Here is a 21,383-nt window from a genome sequence, read left to right on the forward strand (position 1 = left end):
GGAGAATTTTTAGCAGAGGAAATACATTGGGGGTGGGTGTGTCTGTGTGTGTGTATATATATATATATATTTTTTTTTTTTTCTTTTTTGTTTTGTCTCCACAATATGGTAAGGTTCAGACTCTTAGACCTTGCTTTCCTAAAGAAAACATTCTCTGGAATTTTTTCTAATTTTTGCTTTTGTAAGATATCACTGAAACCATGTGCTAAAGGGATAGGACTGGTAAAATGATTTGCCTGAAGACATGTAGCCAATCAGTTGCAGAAGTGGATTAAGAACCCAGGTCAGCAGAAACTCAGTTTCACTGCTACTACCTTCAGGGGTGGTACTTGCTTCCGGTACCATCACTGGACTCCTAAAGTGAGGCTGGCTGGAAGACTGAAGGGAAAAGGTGAGTAAACCTGTTCCTGAACAGAGGTTTAATTCCAGTGGCCTCCTGGAGCCGTACCCATTCCCCTTTAAAGGTACTAGTGACTAGGACATGACAATCTTGTGAAGTAGGCTGGGGAAGAAACAGCTCCTGTCTCTTTAATTCCCTACCAAAGCTTTATAAATCTGTTTTTCCTTTCAGCCTATGGAAGGAGGTGGGTCACCAATCCTTCTATTCCCTTACCTCCCCATCCCCACTGGACATAGATAATGCCATTTAACTAATTAAACTTGACTTGCCCTCTCTTTTGATGCCAGTTCCCATTATGATAACAGCTGTCAGCGAGGCTCCTACTAATGGATACTTCCTTGGTCAGGTCAGCCCTGAGCCTGACTCCCCACCCTCCTTCATAGCTCTACTTTATTTTTCCTTCTATCTACTTTTCATTCTTTTCCTCCCCTGCTTTTTCTTCTTTCATTGACCTCTGACAGCTTTTATTTCTTTTCTATCTTATTCTCTTAGAGCCTCTTCAAAGCCCACTCCAATCCCCATCCTCAACCCCATCCTTTCTTACTCTCAATAACTTCTCATTTGATCATTTCTTTGGAAAGTGAATTAACTCTAACCTGCTGCAGTAAATATGTAAATAAATGCAGCCTGCAAAACACTTTACCTGAAATAGGCATCGTGGATTCAGTTCGAACTAGATGGATAAACAGATGACTTAACTATAAGAAGCAAGAGACAGTTTCTTAGCTCATTCATTCAGTTCAATTTTGAGGATTTGTTTCAGAGACCAAGTGCTGGGTAGGTACAAAGGTAAAGAAGACATACTTATGCCCCAAAGGGAGCTCAGTAAAAGAAGAGGGAAAATGTAAACATATTTTTATATGGTGGTAGCAAATACTGTGCTAAGACACAGTGGCCTGTGGGATTCCAGAAAGGGAAATGACTAACTGATGATACAAAGATAGAGAAAGGCGAGGGGACATACAGTTCTCTTACATTCAGCTTTCATAATAACCATGCTGAAATAAATTAACAGAATCCATATGACGACCTAAGGACAAATGGAATTACCATGTAAAAACCTATATAAGGTACATCAAGTCCCCTTTGGCAGAAACAGATACGTGCTACTTCCAAGATGTCCCTTCAAGAAAGAACTGGCTACCTAGCTTCAAGAAACCTGGTTAGAGAATTCCATGGCAGTCCACTGGTGAGGATTCTGCTCTCACTGCCAAAGGCCAGGTTTGATATCTAGTTGAAGGAACTAAAATCCCACAAGCTTCACGGAGTGACCAAAAAAAGGAGCCTGGACAGCCTCCAGTTGTCCTCTCCAGCCCCTGGTCAAAGACTAAGCAAGGTGGTGGGTGGTATAGGGCTTAGCCATTGCCAGGGAACATGGGACTAATGTACAGTTCTTACCATGGAACTCCCCAGTGGTCTGGCAGCCACTATCACAGCTGCAGCATTGATAGCTTTGGACAGCTCTCCCAACCCAATCCCACTTTCTTCACCCCTCCTCCTCACTTTTTTTTTTTAACAAGTGTTACTTCCCAATAAAACTTTTACACTCCTTTGTCTCAGCATCAGCTTCTCCCAGATTTCAACCTGTGTCACCCCTCAAAAAGGTCTCAATTCTATTGGCACATTTTCGTCTCTCACAATTTCTACTCCTAGGATTCTGGTTTACTGTCCCTGGAACTTCTTAGTAAACATCTATCTCCTGATTCCCAGAAGAGATCTCACTCACATGACTTTCCCTCAGACCCAGCTTTGACTTCCCTTTACATTTCCTTGTTTTTCTTAATGTTTAACAACAGATTTACTAGCCCCAATGGACATTATGCTTTTGATTATATAATTTTAAAATCTGAGTAAGGACAAAACTGAAGAAAGAAAACATGTGACCAAAGAACCAGTTAGGAAGTGTACTATTTGGTCAATACTGTGGATGATACAGTAACCCGTTGCTATGTAACAAACCATCCAAAACTTAGGGTCTTACAAATAATTATGTATTAGCTTGTGAGTCCATGGGTCTGAACAGCCTTCAGCTAGGATGGCTTGTTTGTGTTCCAGGTGGTGAGGGCTGAGCTCACTCAGCAGCTTCAATTTGGGCTGGAGGATCCAAGATGGCCTCACTCACTTCTGGCCCCTCAGCTGAATGACTGGAATGCTGGAACCTCTCTCCTTAGAGTCTTTCATTCTCCAGGATCTCTTTTTGACATCTTTCAATCTCTAGAATTTCTCTCTCTCTTTTTCTCCCTCTCCCTCACTCTCTCTTCAAGTGGTTTAGCTATTAGGATAAATGGACTTCCATAAAGGCCTAGTTCTCTAGAATGACAAAAGCGGAAGCTGCAAGGCTTCTTAAGGCCTAGAATCTGAAACTCAAAGAATATCATCTCTGCCACTTTCTCTTGGCCAAAGCTAGTCAGAAGGCCAGTTCAGATTCAAGAGGAGAAAAACAAGCTTTACCTTGTTTTTACCCTCATTGGGAAGAGTGACAGTCACACTGCATAAGGGTATGTGGGATGGGAGCCATTACTGTTGTGGCTAACTCTGAACACTACCAGAGCAGATTAGGAGATTACCAGAAAGTTAGGAGATGTAGTGCCTGCAGCAATTATCTGCTCACAACTAGGCTTTCAGTCTTTGGACTAGAAGAGGTCTGGGTGAGAGTCAGTCCTCCTCTCTGCACTGCTCATAGTTGTATGCAGACTGGCGAAGAGGGGGCCCAGATAAGAAAGCAGTGGCTTTCTTTTGAGCTGAAAACTGGTCCTGAGGCCTCTAGAAGAAAATTCCTCTATAAGCAGATCATGCTAAGTGGTCCTCTTGTGCTCCTAAAATTTGCCTGGTTTATTACTGTAATAGTTTAAAAAGTGAATGTTAAAGTAAAAACTTCTGGGAGCTCCCCTTAATTTGGCTGACTTTCAGGAGTACCTGTACTGCCACTTTGGCTTCCTCTGTAGGTGAGAGGAGGCAATTCAGGTCATGCGTATCCTGAATTCTACCAGAGCTTGAATCTCTTCCACTAGACAAATTCTTCCTTAGACAAAAATGCTTATAAGTTAAAGGGATGACCTGTGGAAATCTGTCTTTGAGATGAATCAACCCTCTTCAGCTTCTGCAAAGCTATATCCAATACTGTCTTTCTCCCCCAGGACTACTTCATTTTACTGCTATATAGTTACTACATATTTCATTTCTATGTGTTAAGGACCTTGAAAGAAAGAGTGATCTTACAGTAAGTGAGGGATTCAGATTTGTGAACAATTAACTCTAACAGCTCTCTAATAGAGCAATAATGGGATTATCTTCCTTTAGTAATAATGCATGCATCTAAACATAGGGTCACACAGAATATATCCTAAATGAAAGTGCAAAAGCATCCTTTGTCAACTTTCTTGAGGGTCGTTGTTAGAACCAGGTTTATTAAAGAAAGCAAAACCCCTTAGGTAGAGCAGTCCCTTAGAAGTAGTCTCTTGTGATCAGCCAACTTCACCAAGAGTATTTCTGCTAGGTAAGATAGCATTTTTGCTTCTTTTTTTTCAAGGCTGCACTGAGTCTTCGTTGCAGCATGCAGGCGCTCTAGTTGCCGCATGTGGGTTTGGTTGCCCACAGTATGTGGGATCTTAGTTCACTAACCAGCGATCAAACCTGTGTCCCATGCATTGGAAGGCCAATTCTTAACCATGGCTGTCATGGAAATTCCATTTCTCCTTCTAATTAGTATAATCCTAAAAATTAAATGTCCAGAGATGCTCATATGAGCCCATATTCATTTCCGTGTCCTGCATTTCAATGCTTAAAGGAACACAAGGCAAATTAAATTCAGAAAATGAAATGGAGATGAATATTTTGATCACTACTAAATCTGCACAGTACCTAGCACATAATTGGTCACTCAGTAAATATTTGCTGAATAAATGAATGAAACCGCCACATTCCAATATACATACATCTTTCTTCTTAGTAGTCCCTCTTCATTTTCATCCCTTCCTTTCCATTACTATCCATAGATGGCTTCTGACTTAAAGATTCTATGATGAAACTGTTACCATAGGCTGCTAATCATTTCCCCTATCTCTAAACTTTTTTCCCCATCTCAATTCAACCAAAATACCAGCTCCCCTAAAATATTCCCTATACGCAAATCTTAAAATGTCCCCTGTTGTATTCTGAATAAATTGCAAGGTAACAGGTACCTTTTGCAATCTAGCTTCAAATATAGAAACAAATATTCTCCCAAATTCCCAAATATAACTTTCTATGTTCTAGCCAAATTAATCTGGTTCAACATGGCATACACCATGCTTTCCTACATCGAGTCTAGACCTTCGCTTTTATCATGTTCTTAGTCTGGAATTCTTTCTTATACTTCACCTACTTAAGTCCTAGCTGTCATTTCAAGCCTGAATCTTGATGTCACCTTCTTTCCAATGCCATCTTGGATCATCTGGGCTTGGAATGTCCTCCCTTCTTTGCAGTCACGTTTGTTTTTTAAGCCTATGTTCATGCTGCCTTACGTTGCAAAGATGGTTCAATATCAGTAAAGGGGGTCGGTTTTGGCTCCTTTACCAGACCAGAGACTCTGAAAACAGGGGCCATGCCTTCTGAAGCTGTTCTTTCTGGCAGTGTTTGGCATTCCACAGAGTTGATAAATCAATGGTTCCCAAATACTTCCATTCAGAGGATCCCATAAAAAAAAAAAAAAAAAAGTTTTAAAGTTTACTATACAGAGAATTTCACATACCAAACTGTTTGGCTCCGATGATTTTCTTAAACAACGTGTTCATGCCCACAATAAGAAATGCAGCACAACCAGAACCTCAGAAGTCCCCTAGTACCCCCTCTGAGGAGTCGATCTTACTTTTACTTATTAATTTAGCCTCCCCCCACCTAGCCCCCACCTTCCCCAACTTGTGAGGATCTTAAGTTCCCCTACCAGAGATCAAACAGGGTACTGGGCAGTTAAAGTGTGAACTCCTAACCACTGGACCGCCTGAGAGTTCCCTGAAGAATCTACTTTAACGTATTACATATGATACTTGTAGATTTGGTATAATAGTGAGAATACGTATATGTAATCTCTTTATCCAACCAGCCCATCCTAAAAGAGATCAGTCCTGGGTGTTCATTGGAAGGTCTGATGTTGAGGCTGAAACTCCAATACTTTGGCCACCTCATGTGAAGAGCTGACTCATTGGAAAAGACCCTGATGCTGGGAAAGACTGAGGGCAGGAGGAAAGTGAAAGTGAAGTCACTCAGTCATGTCCGACTCTTTGCGACCCCTTGGGCTGTAGGCTACCAGCCTTCCTCTGTCCATGGGATTCTCCAGGCAAGGATACTGGAGTGGGTTACCATTTCCTTCTCCAGGGAATCTTCCCGACCCAGGGATCGAACCCAGGTCTCCTGCATGGGAGGCAGACGCTTTAACCTCTGAGCCACCAGGAGAAGGGGACAAACAGAGGATGAGATGGTTGGATGGCATCACCGACTCGATGGACATGGGTTTGGGTGGACTCTGGGAGTTGGTGATGGACAGACAGGGAGGCCTGGCGTGCTGCAATTCATGGGATCGCAAAGAGTCGGACACGACTGAGCGACTGAACTAACTGAACTGAATCTCTTTACAGTATCTCTGTCCCGTCAGTCCTCTTCCCTCAAAGAAGCATACGTAGTGGTATATTTTTGTAAACGAGTGCACGGAAACAGCAGCAGCACGGAAACATGAACTTACATCTTTAGTGGCAAAGGTATGCTAGTGTCAAACTGTCCAAAGTAATTAGTGATCCTTCATTTCAAAAATCGGGATTACACATGCTGCCCTGGAGCGCCACCTTAACGCACTCGGACGCATTTCCTAATACTCCACATGGCCGCATGCGCGGCTATAAGCAACATGGCAGCTTTGCCAGACACCAACACGGCAACCACAGCCTCAACGCACCCGGAAGCGCGAAAGAGCGCCTGTAAAAAACATATCTGCCATTCTGCCAACACTTATGGTGGCTCTCATTTCAGCTTCAAAGGGAGAGGGAAACCGGAAGTGACTTTCCCTCCATAGTATCTGCTGGGATCTCTTTCCGGCTAGCCTTGAGGGTGTCCGCGTGAGAGAGTTAGGCAATTTCTTGAAGCCAGAACTGGGAAGCGCTAGTCCGCCGTGCCTAGTTGGAGACGTGGCCGGGCCACGAGACTGAAATGTCGGACACGTGGAGCTCTATCCAGGCCCACAAAAAGCAGCTGGACTCACTGCGGGAGAGGCTGCAGCGGAGGCGGAAGCAGGACTCGGGGCACTTGGGTGAGGCGCGGGGTTGTTGGGGCCGATGCCTTGCTAGAGAGGGCTTGAGGGAACCCTGGAGAAAAAAGCTCCCGAGTTGGTGCCTTTCCTCAAACGTCTGTTTCTTTAACGCTTCATACATTGGTTCCGGTTCTCTTCCCCCTCAGCAGCACAGATGCTTCATTTTCCTGCAGGTAGTAGCGGCTTCTTCTCACCCTGGGCTCTGGTTCCTCCAGTTCTCTTTCCCAGGTCGGAAGCTCCCTTCGCATCTTCGCGTCCCCCCATCTCGTTGACTGACGTTTCTTAAGTCTACGAGAGCGTCCCGTTTGCTAGGCCTTTCAGCCCCTATTCCTTGAAGCAGCAAGTTCCTTTTTATGGTTAACTCCCATAGCGCTTTGTTCTTCCCTTGGTTATAGCAATTGCTTTGTATTGGTCGTTTCTTTGCGATTCTGGGCACCGTGAGAACAAGTACTGAGCCTTTATATCTACAGTGCCCAGTTCAGTGGTCCTCACAGAGTTGGCACTCGATGTTGCTGAATGAGTAAAAGGAAGTGGCATTGGTTTAGCCATTTACACACCGAGCAGGAATCTGAAAACATTTGTTTTGAAACTTTTTCTCCCCTCCTATTGACCCGTGTCACAGTCTTAAAACTTGAAGGAACCTCAAAAGATTGTCTACTCATACCACATCCCCTACACAAACACCTAATTATCTAAAGCAAATCAATTAAAGATCTGCAAGGATAATGAGTACGTACCACTCTTGTGGCAACTTGCATTGTTTATCAGTATACCCGAGTCCATTTCTAAATCTTGTGTTGAAGTATATTAGGTCTATGCACTTGTATTCTGGCCCTTGAAACTAAAAGATGCCTTGGCAGGACTTACACCAAAATAAGTGGACATCTATCGAGTATCTACATGAGTCTAGTTAGACAAAAATTAGACCGTGTCCCTGCCCTCAAGGAGTTTAAAATTTAGTTGGGAATAAAGGAGAAGTCAGAAATACACGATGGTATATGTAAAATGCCAAATGAATTAATTCCACAATGAGCATAGTGAAGGTAGAACTAACAAGAGTCAGTCTAGTCAGTGAAGGCATCATGGAAGAGTTGACACTTGGAATTTGGTCTCAGTGGCTATATAGGACTTAAATAACTAAAGAGATGGTAAGAGGGCAGAGCAAGTAGAGGAAGAAGTGCAAGTCATATTACCAAGGATTAATTAATAGAAATTCCACTTCACTTTTACATGGTATTAACCACACTTTGGTATTAACCAAACTTTGTGCTGTATGCAAATCCAACCACTAGAGTCTGAAAACTTCATCAGGGTCCTTGCTGAGCATGTTTAATAATTTTGAAAGCAAGATCTATTCTCCCTTGAACATAAGTATTCTTTTGGAATATAAATATCTCTTGATTTGTACATCCACTTAATAAAATATGGTTAAGACTTTTAGTATAGCCACTTGATATAATTTAGATTCCTGTAAAATTGTTTTTGAGTTTGTGATTAAACATATATTACCTTCTAGCCCAGAGCTTTGATGGGCCTATTTGGTCTTTAGGGGATAGGTAGAGATGAAACACACAAATTAAGTCAGCCAGCCTATCATTGTTCTTCCATTGAGTTATTTTGGTTATTCCAAAGAATCTGTTTCTTTAATGGTTAGGATTCTTAGGAAAACATTGTGAAACACTCTCTTAACCAGTTTGTCATGTAAGATATAACCAAAGGCTACATGAAAATTCAGATCATTTAGTTCTTTTCTCACAGGAAATAAAAATGTTCTTACCACATCTATATTTTTATAGGGTTACTGAAATCTGATACTTAATTATTTACTGATGAGCTCAATATTAAAAGACAAGGATGTTTAAATAAACTGAAATGTATCCATGTCATTAATAAATGCAAAATATTATGAACAAAGAATCACTGGGAGACCTTTGTTAGCTTGGCATTTTTAAGGTATAACTTAAAAAAAAATTATGGCAAAAGTACACATACCATAAAATACCATCTAACCATTTTAAAATGTATAGTTGATAGTGTGATATATATTCACATTGTTGTGCAACCAGTCTCCAAAATTCTTTTGTCTTGCAAAACTGAAATTCACTATTCTCCCTTCATCCCAGTCCCTAGCAACCACCATTCTACCTTGTTTCTGTGAGTTTGACTACTCTAGATACCTTGTGAAAATGGAATCATGAAGTGTTTGACTGATTTCCTTTAGCACATCCTCAAGGTTCATCTATGTTGTAGCACGTGTCATAATTTCCTTCCTTTTTAAAGCTGAATAATATTCCATTGTATGTATATACCACATTTTCTTTATCCATTTATCCATTGGCGGATACTTGAGGGTTGCTTCCACATTTTGGCTATTGTGAATAATGCTGCTGTGAATACGGGTGTAACAGGTTATCGCTTCAAGATTCTGTTTTCAACTTTTTTGGACATATAACAGAAGTGGAATTGCTGGAGCATATGGTAATTCTATTTTTAATTTGCTTAGGAACTGCCACACTGTTTTCCATAGAATAAAGTAGATTTCTGAAATGAGGATTATTACTTTCAATAAATGTTTATTTCATTAATTGAAACAAAATAAACTTGGCGCAGCTTCAGTTCAGTTCAGTTCAGTCGCTCAGTCGTGTCCGATTCTTTGCGACCCCATGAACCACAGCACTCCAGGCCTCCCTGTCCATCACCATCTCCTGGAGTTCACTCAAACTCATGTTGTCCATCGAGTCGGTGATGCCATCCAGCCATCTCATCCGCTGTTGTCCCCTTCTCCTCCTGCCCCGAATCTCTCCCAGCATCAGAGTCTTTTCCAATGAGTCAACTCTTCACATGAGGTGGCCAAAGTACTGGAGTTTAAGCTTTAGCTCAGTCCTTCCAAAGAACACCCAGGACTGATCTCCTTTAGAATGGACTAGTTGGATCTCCTTGCAGTCCAAGGGACTCTCAAGAGTCTTCTCCAACACCACAGTTCAAAAGCATCAATTCTTCAGCACTCAGCTTTCTTCACAGTTCAACTCTCACATCCATACATGGCGCAGCTTAGCACATAGTGAATATGTGAACTGCTCAATGTATTTCATCAATGGAATTGAAGATGTGAATATGGATATTGACATGTTTTAGAGGTCAGCAAGTTCACAATCTGGCCATATTTTTATGTCTTCAAGCTAGTATTTTATCTATCTTCAACAGAGCTCTTAAAACTCAAGTATTAAGTATTCCTTTGCTGAGCCCAACACATTATATTTTTCATTAGATTAGAAGTGGAGAATCAACATAGTTACCAGCATAATGGAAGTGCTCAATAAATGTACTGAATTAATAACTGAACGGATACTTTCTGAAGGAGTTGGAACTCAGGGATTCCTAATTATTTTCCGCCCATAACCCATTTTAAGAATGATAAAGGGTTGGAATCTTTCCCCCAAATTTGTGTATCTGTGCACAAATTTGTGTTTGACTTCAGGGAATTCAGAGTTGCTCAAGCCCATCTATAAATAACAGTTACATTAATCAGCTGTTAAATTTTGTTCCAAATATTAAATGTGAGCCTCCTCCTCCTAGTAACCTTAAAAGAGCTATTTTCAGCTCCATGTCCTGAATGCAATGAAAAGAATACTCCCAGGAGGTGTTACTAACATAAGGATTCATAACCAGAATCACAGAACTGTATTAAAACTTAAGTATTGGAAAAATTACCAAAAAGAAAAAAAGATTTGTATCCAATTCTAGGGATTGAAAATATATGTTAAAGTGGTTCTTTATCATAGAGTTCTTGCTGTAAGAAAAAGTCATTAAACATAACTCAAAGAACATATAAATTTTGTTAGTAGAGAAAGCAAAAATTGTAAGAAATGTTTATATTACAGTCTTCATAGTATCTTTTCAACTTAATGATATTAACATCGGAACAAAGTCAGTGCTTTTCCTCACTGAGATAATGTCTGCTAGGTGTTGAAAGTTTACATGAAAAAACGTGTAGTATATTTTAGAAATAGCATGTAACATTTGCATGAAAAGTCTGATAAACTAGTTGGTAGAAAATGAACATCTAACCAAATATCTAACCAGCATTAAGATCCAACCAAATTTATACATTGTTATTTTAAATATGATAATAGATGTAATAATGTCAAGTAGATTGCTTTATTCTTTGAACTATTAGATTCTGGACTTCATTTAAAATAAATTCAATCAACAAAATGTTTATCATGGAAATAATGTGGTATTATTGCATATTTAAGCCAAGCATCTCAAGAACCATTGTGGCAAAAAGGAAAGTAATGTGACAGTGAATAAGTGTGTTCCTGAACAGAATTTGGGTTAGATTACATTAACAAGAATGAAACACTGATTGAAATGTTGAAATTATGGAAAATGCTTACTATTTACTTTAATCAGTGACAACACTTATTTTAAGTCAGAAGGGCAAGAAACAAGCAAAATATGCTAATTTAAAAGGTAATAGGTCTCCAAAGAAGACATGCAAATGACCAACAGGTGTTTGAAAACTTGTTCAACATCACTAATCATCAGGGGAATGCAAATCATAACCATAATAAGATATCATCTCAAACTTGTTACTAAAAAAAAGAAAAGTGTTAGCAAGAAAAGGGAATCCTGATTCACCGATAATGGGAATGTAAACTGGCGTAGCCACTATGGAAAACAGTATGGAAGTTCCTCAGTAAGGAAAAAAATAGAATTACCATATGATCTAGCAGTTTCACTTTTAGGAATTCAAAGGATTTGAAATAAGGATTTCAAGGAGATACCTGCACATCCACGCTCATTGTAACATTATTTATGTTCACATACAGCCAAGATATGGAAGCAACCTAAACATCCATTGATGGATAAGTGGATAAAGAAAACATGAAATATACATGCAATGGGATGTTTCACAGCTAAAAGTAGGAGGAAATCCAGCCATCTGTGACAGCATGGGTGGATCTGGAGGACATTATGATAAGTGAACTAAGTCAGATGCAAATACTGTATGGTCTCACTTAGATTGTATTTGACATGTGGAATCTAAAATTGTCAAAGTCATAGAAGTAGAGTGGTGATTGCTAAGGCCTAGGGAAGGGGAAAAATGGAGAGGTGATAGTAAAAGGGTACAGAATCTCAGTTATGCAAGATAAATAAGTTCTGGAGATCTCTTACACAGTGTGTAGTGCCTATGGTTAACAGGACTGTGTTGTATACTTAACATTTTCTAAGGGGGTAGATCCTGTGTTAAGTGGTCTTACCAGATACACAAAAATAATAATAAAGGCAGCAGAAAGAAACTTTTGGGAAATGACAGATACGGTTATGGCCTTGGTGGTGGTAATGATTTAATGAGTGTAGACTGTCTCCAAACTCACTGAGTTGTATATGTTAAGATATACAACTTTTTACATGCTAATCACAATTAAGTGGTTAAAAAAAGACATAATAGAGACCCACTCCAGTGTTCTTGCCTGGAGAATCCCAGGGACGGGGGAGCCTGGTGGGCTGCCGTCTATGGGGTCGCACAGAGTCAGACATGACTGAAGCGACTTGGCAGCAGCATAGGGTGCTTAGGTCCTTATTAAAGAAATAAAACTCATACTAATGGCAAAAGAATATTAAAGGTATCTGGCAAGTAATGTTTAAATATAAAGGGGGGGATATGGATAATTTATATAGTTTATCTAAAATATTAAAAAGTTTCAAAACTGCACAGCTCTTTCTATTATCAAATTATTTATTTGGCTGTGCTGCTGGGTCTTAGTTATGGCACTCGGTATTTTCTGTCTTCCATGCGGCATGTTGCAATATGTGGGATCTTCAGTTGTGGCATGCAAACTCTTAGTTGCAGCATATAGGATATAGTTCCCTAACCAAGGATCGAACACAGGCCCCCTGCATTGTTAGCATGGAGTCTTAGCCGCTGGAGCACCATGGAAGTCCCTCAAACTCTTTAATACCTTATATAATTTGCTCCCTTTAGCATACATCATGAGTTAAAATGGTCAGTACATAATGTATAAAACTGTGCATGTAATGCCTGAAATGCTAATTTTAAAACACTTTGTATTTTTTCTGCTATAATAATAAGGTTTCATCATTAATTTTGCTAGGTTAGGTTACTTAATGAAAGAAATTTTTGGTTTCTTCTGAAGAAATTTTAAATTTGACTGATTTTTTTAAAAGCTCAGAGTTTGAAACTAGTGTAAATTATAATTGGGGTATTTTTAGCTCAGATTTATTAGAATCTCTCAGTTGCAAGGGACTTGAGTAGTTACCAGTTCAATCCTATTCAGTGTAAGAATTGTGCCTGTAATCTTCCAAGTAAGCTAAATAGTAATTGTCGCTTAAATTTCATATGTTATCTTTAGCTTAGATTGCTTGCTCTCAGACTTTCCCATCCAGACCTTCAAAGTGCTTCCATGATTTCTATGTGTACAACACCTCCTTGCCAAAACAAAACAAGGAACTTGTTCTAGTCTGAGGTTCAGCACAACATAAAAGAATCATCAGTGAGCAAGGTGAAAAAAACTCTGTCAATTATTTAATGTTTTCAGCTAGTATGAAATTGTGGAGTCTCTTTTCCACATAGGGTATAACTTATTTTCCTAAAATGTAACTGTTCCTGTAAGGTGTTTGGTATAGTTAAGCTCCATTTTCCTTGGAATTCTGAGCTAAATTTTTTGAAGTCAGTTCTATTAGAGTGGAAATTTCTAAGTAACTAAAATACCTCTAAATGTAAACTAGTGGCCACTTGCTGCTGCTGCTGCTGCTAAGTTGCTTCAGTCTTGTCCGACTCTGTGCAACCCCATAGACAGCAGCCCACCAGGCTTCTCCATCCCTGAGATTCTCCTGGCAAGAACACTGGAGTGGGTTGCCATTTCCTTCTCCAATGCATGAAAGTGAAAAGTGAAAGTAAAGTCGCTCAGTCCTGTCCGACTCCTAGTGACCCCGTGGCCGCTTAGATAGTATTTAACAGAATTCCAGTATAGATCCTGAATGTTTAATATTTCACTTGTATTTTAAATAATCACAGATATTAGGCTTTCCCAAAGGTAATATGTTGTCCTATTTGAGTTTCTTAAATCTTGTTAAGGTTGTGATGGCTACCCAGCTTTTGAAGTACTAGAGTAGGTTATAGGAATATACTCAGGAACTATTATTGGTGACCAGGGCTTCAGTAGTTCTATAAAATTTTTGTGTTTGAGTTATAACCCCCAGCACTGTCATTTTTTATACTCTCTGATGTCCAGCGGGCTTTATTCATTAAAACTCGAACTCAGTTCTTCAAAAAGATCTCATCACAGTTTAGGTTGGTGAAAATATTCTTGATAAATTCAGGTTGATTATATCAGTTGTCATTTAGCGTGACTGAAGGGAGGTGGTATGGACATTTAAATCTACCAAGCTGCTAATTTATTTCCTTTGAAGCAGAGCAAGGAATGAAATTAGGAAATACTTCTCACCCAACATAGAAAGAGTAAGCAGATCCCAGAAAATTTATCTTGGCAAAGCAGTGAATGCTTGGGTGTGATTTAATAAAGGGTCAGATCAGATCAGTCGCTCAGTCGTGTCGGACTCTTTGTGACCCCATGAATTGCAGCACGCCAGGCCTCCCTGTCCATCACCAACACTCGGAGTTCACTCAGACTCCTGTCCATCGAGTCGGTGATGCCATCCAGCCATCTCATCCTCTGTCGTCCTCTTCTCCTCCTGCCCCCAATCCCTCCCAGCATCAGAGTCTTTTCCAATGAGTCAACTCTCCGCATGAGGTGGCCAAAGTACTGGAGTTTCAGCTTCAGCATCATTCCTTCCAAAGAAATTCCAGGGCTGATCTCCTTCAGAATGGACTGGTTGGATCTCCTTGCAGTCCAAGGGACTCTCAAGAGTCTTCTCCAACACCACAGTTCAAAAGCATCAATTCTTCGGTGCTCAGCCTTCTTCACAGTCCAACTCTCACATCCATACATGACCACAGGAAAAACCATAGCCTTGACTAGATGGACCTTTGTTGGCAATGTAACGGCTCTGCTTTTGAATATGCTATCTAGGTTGGTCATAACTTTCCTTCCAAGGAGTAAGCGTCTTTTAATTTCATGGCTGCAGTCAGCATCTGCAGTGATTTGGGAGCCCAGAAAAATAAAGTCTGACACTGTTTCCACTGTTTCCCCATCTATTTCCCATGAAGTGATGGGACCAGATGCCATGATCTTCGTTTTCTGAATGTTGAGCTTTAAGCCAACTTTTTCACTCTCCACTTTCACCTTCATCAAGAGGCTTTTTAGTTCCTCTTCACTTTCTGCCATAAGGGTGGTGTCATCTGCATATCTGAGGTGATTGATATTTCTCCCGGCAATCTTGATTCCATCTTGTGCTTCTTCCAGTCCAGTGTTTCTCATGATGTACTCTGCATATAAGTTAAATACACAGGGTGACAATATACAGCCTTGACGTCCTCCTTTTCCTATTTGGAACCAGTCTGTTGTTCCATGTCCAGTTCTAACTGTTGCTTTCTGACCTGCGTACAAATTTCTCAAGAGGCAGATCAGGTGGTCTGATATTCCCATCTCTTTCAGAATTTTCCACAGTTTATTGGGATCCACACAGTCAAAGGCTTTGGCATAGTCAATAAAGCAGAAATAGATGTTTTTCTGGAACTCTCTTGCTTTTTCCATGATCCAGCGGATGTTGGCAATTTGATCTCTGGTTCCTCTGCCTTTTCTAAAACCAGCTTGAACATCAGAAAGTTCACGGTTCACATATTGCTGAAGCCTGGCTTGGAGAATTTGGAGCATTACTTTACTAGCATGTGAGATGAGTGCAATTGTGCGGTAGTTTGAGCATTCTTTGGCATTGCCTTTCTTTGGGATTGGAATGAAAACTGACCTTTTCCAGTCCTGTGGCCACTGCTGAGTTTTCCAAATTTGCTGGCATATTGAGTGCAGCACTTTCACAGCATCATCTTTCAGGATTTGGAACAGCTCAACTGGAATTCTATCACCTCCACTAGCTTTGTTCGTATCTAGTGCTAAATCTGGTCAGAGAATTTTCTGCACGAAATGAAAGGACTGTGTTGTAAATGCTGGAAATCTGAATTCCTGAGGAATGTGTAGATTGACAGTGGTTGCCTTTTTTCATTTTCACGTCTCTTCACTCCTAGATCTTCGGAATCCAGAGGCAGCACTGTCTCCAACCTTCCGTAGCGACAGCCCAGTACCTGCTGCACCCACTTCTGGTGGCCCTAAGCCCAGTACAGCTTCAGCAGTTCCTGAACTAGCTACAGACCCTGAATTAGAGAAGAAGTTGCTACACCACCTCTCTGATCTGTCACTAACATTGCCCACTGATGCTGTGTCCATCCGTCTTGCCATCTCCACGGTACTGACATCATAAGGCAAGGTTGGGAATTGCCACTGTTTTTCATCAGTTCATGGTCAGGGTTTTAACACTTTCCCTCCTGCCTTCCTTCCTTAGCCAGATGCCCCTGCCACTCAGGATGGGGTAGAAAGCCTCCTACAGAAGTTTGCGGCTCAGGAGTTGATCGAAGTAAAGCGAAGTCTCCTACAAGATGATGCACATCCCACTCTTGTGACCTATGCTGATCATTCCAAGCTCTCCGCCATGATGGGTGCTGTGGCAGAAAAGAAGGGCCCTGGGGAGGTAGCAGGGACTATTGCAGGGCAGAAGCGGCGTGCAGAGCAGGACTCCACCACAGCAGCTGCCTTTACTAGCTCTTTGGCCTCTGGTCTGGCCTCTTCAGCATCAGAAGTAGCCAAGGAGCCAACCAAGAAATCAAGAAAACATGCTGCCTCAGATGTTGATCTGGAGATAGAGAGCCTTCTTAACCAACAATCTACTAAGGAACAACAGAGCAAGAAGGTAGGGGTAGATAGAAGTGTTTTCACACTTATACTTTGAATTTTAGCATTGGTTGAGAAGAATTTACTCCTAGGGGCAAAGAGCAGTTCTTAGAATTGAGGGTTTAGAGCAGTGGTTCTCAACTGAGGATGATATTACCCTCCCTCCTAACGCCCAGGGGACGTTTTGCAAAGTCTGGAGACGTTTTTGGTTGTCACAACACAGGAGTGCTACAGATACCTATTGGGTAGAGAGGCAAGGGATGCTGCACAGCATCCTATAATCTTAGTAGGTTAACCCACAAAGAATTATCTGGCCAAAAACATCATCAGTGCACCAAATGCTGAGAACTCGGATTTAGAGAATCTTTTTCACTGGGTCTTTTTCACTGGTTTGGAAGAATATTTCGGACCCACATGAATTAGCCATTTCCTATTTCTAGCTGTATAAATTTGAACAATTCTCTCGATGCTTAGTCTTTTCATTTGTGAGACTAACTAGAATACCACCTCCCACCTGTCCCCTCCACCCACCCACCGTGTAGAATTGTTGCCTAGGCTCTGAACCAAACAGTAAAGTGCTTATCAGCACTGTGTCTTGCTTCAGTACGTATTAAATATAAGTGGTTTTGGTTGAAAAGAATGCTTTCCTGGGGAGGGGAGCTTAGCTTAATGCTTAGCAGCAGGAACTGCTCTGCATATATTTTAATTTCATCCCAAGTGCAGATTTGTGAGAAAGGACTAAATCCATGAAAAATCCCTTCTCCTGGGTTTTCTCATATTAATGTAGTTTATTGACCCCTTTCATGCATTGGAGAAGGAAATGGCAACCCACTCCAGTGTTCTTGCCTGGAGAATCCCAGGGACGGGGGAGCCTGGTGGGCTGCCGTCTCTGGGGTCGCACAGAGTCGGACACGACTGAAGTGACTTAGCAGCAGCAGCAGCATAGGACATTGATGTCAAGTAGAATTTGCAGAGGTGGTTTAAGGGCTAATTTTATCTACGAACCCTTTCCAGACGAAGGTTTCTTCTATCACCCAGGTTAGTCAGGAGATCCTAGAGTTACTAAATACTACAACAGCCAAGGAACAATCCATTGTTGAAAAGTTTCGCTCACGAGGTCGAGCTCAAGTTCAAGAGTTCTGTGACTATGGAACCAAGGAGGAGTGTATGAAAGCCAGTGATGCTGACCGGCCCTGTCGAAAGCTGCACTTCAGGTCTTTTGAGGGGAAGAGGGTTGGCTGGGTCTTCTAGAAGCAGTCGTTTTTTAAGCATGGTCCTTCCACTCATTGGGTTTGTCTTTAATACTGTTATTAAGTGCTTTTAATATGGTTTGTCTAAGACTTCGAGATTCTGAAGGTACACTTTCAGAAGTAGTGTTCTATGGGAGGGAATACAGGCTGCATTCTCCAAAAGATATGAGATTAAAAAAAAAAAAAAATTGCTCTTTTCTTGCAATAGCAGGATATCTCTGTCTTTGATCCCCAGGGAAAGTTAAAGTTCTCTAGAAGGACAGTCTTAGGAGAAACAAGAACCTGGCCTCTTAGGTCAGAGCTTTATTCCTGTCATAAGGAAGTTAAGTTTTTGCTCAGAGAGGAATTGAAAAACATTTCTTTATTGTAAATTACAGATTTTAATATCACCTGCTTTCCTTATCTGAAAACTCTGAGAGGAAGCTCTGATGATAGTGAAAGATTGCAAATTTTGCAACAGTTTAGAACTTGAACTGGGGGATCTAACTGGAACACCATATTGATTCCAACTGTCCCTTACTATTTCCCCAGACGGATCATCAATAAACACACTGATGAGTCATTAGGAGACTGCTCTTTCCTTAACACATGTTTCCACATGGATACCTGCAAATATGTTCACTATGAAATTGATGCTTGCATGGATTCTGAGGCTCCTGGAAGCAAAGACCATACACCAAGCCAAGAGCTTGCCCTTACACAGAGCGTTGGAGGTGACTCCAGTGCAGATAGACTCTTCCCACCTCAGGTACCTGTCTGCTCAGAAAACTTAACCTCAACTTAAGGACCTTTATCTCAGTAGAGCAGCCATACATGTAGGAAAGCAAGGCATAATCAGCAATCTCCCTTGCTGATTGGGAATGGAGCGGGATATATAGCATATGAGGGAACAGGAAAATCCAATGGAAAAAGAGGGACTGGGGCCATGAATCGGAGAGTGAAGGAAGGGAAGATGACCAAATACCACCTCATGCAGTGGATCTGTTGTGATATCCGCTACCTGGACGTCAGTATCTTGGGCAAGTTTGCAGTTGTGATGGCTGACCCACCCTGGGATATTCACATGGAGCTGCCCTATGGGACCCTGACAGATGATGAGATGCGCAGGCTCAACATACCAGTACTGCAGGATGATGGCTTTCTCTTCCTCTGGGTCACAGGCAGGTAATGCAGTTCAAAGATATGTAGGTATGGGCAGATATAGTACAGAGTGAGTACTGGGTGGGGATAAAATCTTGGGTCTTTCTAGCTCTATTAAACTTATGACTCAGTCAGCCTTTCTTACCTACTGAGATCTGATGCCTGTTTATAATACAAATGATACCATGAATTCTGTTTAGCTCTACATTTGTTTCTTGTGAAAGGTAAGACCATTGAGAATAGATACTATGTTTTGCCTTTTCATTCTTAGATCCATTCTCTTGCCCCAATGGTGTCTTGCATGTAAATGTTCACTGAATGTCTACTGAAAACAACACATATATCTTGAAGGGAGAAAAAATACTGCCATGGAAGTAGCTGTTTAACCCTTATTTCTTTCCAGGGCCATGGAGTTGGGCAGAGAATGTCTGAACCTCTGGGGGTAAGTAGCCATCACTGTTCTTTTCTTCTGAGGGAAATATGTAGTTGATAGGGTTTCCTTCTTTCAGAGTATACTGTGATTTCTTGCCTCTGTAGAGTAGATGGTATCATCCTTAAACTGTGAAAGCCTGATTAAAGTTCTGATTCTTTTCTTATATCCCACAGTTATGAACGGGTAGATGAAATTATCTGGGTGAAGACAAATCAACTGCAGCGCATCATTCGAACAGGCCGTACAGGTCACTGGTTGAACCATGGGAAGGAACACTGCTTGGTGAGCAGCAGGGGGCCCAATACATTAGATGGAGCGAAAAATAGGAGTTGTTTGATTTCTTATTGAGAAACAGTTCAAATACTGGGGTTTCATAAAACTTTCATAAATTTTTCATCATTCTGTTCTCTGGTGAGCAGGTTGGTGTCAAAGGAAATCCCCAAGGCTTCAACCAGGGTCTGGATTGTGATGTGATCGTAGCTGAGGTACGTGCTTTCCCCAGGCATCCAAAGAGCCACATTTTAAATCAGCTGTTCTAGTCAGGTATATTCTTATTCCAGGTTTTCTCATTGGGATCATAAACATAAGTGGAAAGGCCTAGAATTGCTATCTTGGGTAACTTAAAAGTAGCTCGAGCTTTTATTTCTTAGGTTCGTTCCACTAGTCATAAACCAGATGAAATCTATGGCATGATTGAAAGACTGTCCCCTGGCACTCGCAAGATTGAGTTATTTGGACGACCACACAATGTGCAACCCAACTGGTAAGGAGACCAGAGAACATGCTAGCCCCCAAGGGCACAACTGTTTATGGTCAAATATATAAGTTAGTAGAGCATCACCTTCGGAGAAGGCAATGGCACCCCACTCCAGTACTCTTGCCTGGAAAATCCATGGACCGAGGAGCCTGGTAGGCTGCAGTCCATGGGGTCGCTAAGAGTCGGGAACGACTGAGCGACTTCACTTTCACTTTTCACTTTCATGCATTGGAGAAAGAAATGGCAACCCACTCCAGTGTTCTTGCCTGGAGAATCCCAGGGACGGGGAAGCCTGGTGGGCTGCTGTCTCTGGGGTCACACAGAGTCGGACACAACTGAAGCGACTTAGTAGCAGCAGCAGCAGAGCGTCACCTCACTTCCACTAGTCTGTAAATGGGCTTCAGAGGATTCTTAAGCGACCAGCATTCACTGGAAAACCAAAAGGTTTTTAAGATTTAAACACTGCTCTTAAGGTCTCCACCCCTAAAGCTCTTCATTATTCTACTGCATGTACTGAATCTGCCCCCTGGTGGTTACTGAGAACCTATTTAATCTGTCAACAATTTTAGTCTTTCATCCTATAGGTAGAGCTTTAAAAGACATGCTGCTAGCATGTTACTCATCCAGAGTAGTCACTGGCAGCATAACTTTGTGATGTAGACCTAGTTAGCTGTAAGTTATTAACCCTTAATTAGTACAGATCCAGCCTCTTTTAACATCAGAATCTGCCCAATTTCGTACCAGCCTTAGTACCATATACTATCTTTATAAAAGAATTGGCACAGATATTCAGAAGCCTATTGAGATGATAGGCAGACTTAATGAAAAGAACACATCATTTAACAGTATTAAGCCTTTAAATTCCAGGATTTTTGGCTTGCCCTGTCTTTCCCCTTGCTTCAGGATCACCCTTGGAAACCAACTGGATGGGATCCATCTACTAGACCCAGATGTGGTTGCCCGGTTCAAGCAAAGATATCCAGATGGTATCATCTCTAAACCTAAGAATCTATAGAAGTACTTCTGAACCTAAGCATCCATAGCCATGGCTCTACAGGCTGCACCTGAAGAGTAATATTTGTACAATAGCTTTTTTTCCCCCTTATTTAAATAAAAGTTTGTATTGTAGTTGGGATTTCGAGGTCAAGTTCTGGCTCTGCCACTTAAGAGTGTGTGATCTTGTGTAACTCAACTTAGTATGATTGCTTATAAATGTAAACTGGGAATGTTAGGTAACTGGGAAATGTTACCTGCCTTATT

At 41.2% G+C, this 21,383-nt stretch overlaps 1 protein-coding gene across 2 annotated transcripts; it reads left to right on the forward strand.

The window, feature by feature from the left end:
* The first annotated feature begins 6,436 nt into the window (after positions 1-6,436).
* On the forward strand, positions 6,437-21,258 carry METTL3 (methyltransferase 3, N6-adenosine-methyltransferase complex catalytic subunit). 2 transcript variants are annotated; one of them, XM_019968394.2, is made up of 11 exons: positions 6,438-6,677; positions 15,844-16,061; positions 16,158-16,562; positions 17,582-17,757; positions 18,325-18,541; positions 18,770-18,957; positions 19,337-19,375; positions 19,540-19,648; positions 19,786-19,851; positions 20,017-20,129; positions 21,027-21,258. In XM_019968394.2, exons 1-11 carry the CDS (start codon positions 6,578-6,580, stop codon positions 21,136-21,138), a joined length of 1,743 nt encoding a protein of 580 aa, XP_019823953.1. In that variant the 5' UTR covers positions 6,438-6,577; the 3' UTR covers positions 21,139-21,258. The 2 variants fall into 2 exon arrangements, with proteins under 2 accessions (XP_019823954.1, XP_019823953.1); XM_019968395.2 differs by lacking the exon at positions 20,017-20,129 and having other exon boundaries at positions 6,437-6,677.
* Positions 21,259-21,383: the final 125 nt, after the last annotated feature.

The sequence above is a fragment of the Bos indicus genome, chromosome 10 (genome assembly GCF_029378745.1).
Source record: "Bos indicus isolate NIAB-ARS_2022 breed Sahiwal x Tharparkar chromosome 10, NIAB-ARS_B.indTharparkar_mat_pri_1.0, whole genome shotgun sequence".
Classification (NCBI taxonomy): domain Eukaryota; kingdom Metazoa; phylum Chordata; class Mammalia; order Artiodactyla; family Bovidae; genus Bos; species Bos indicus.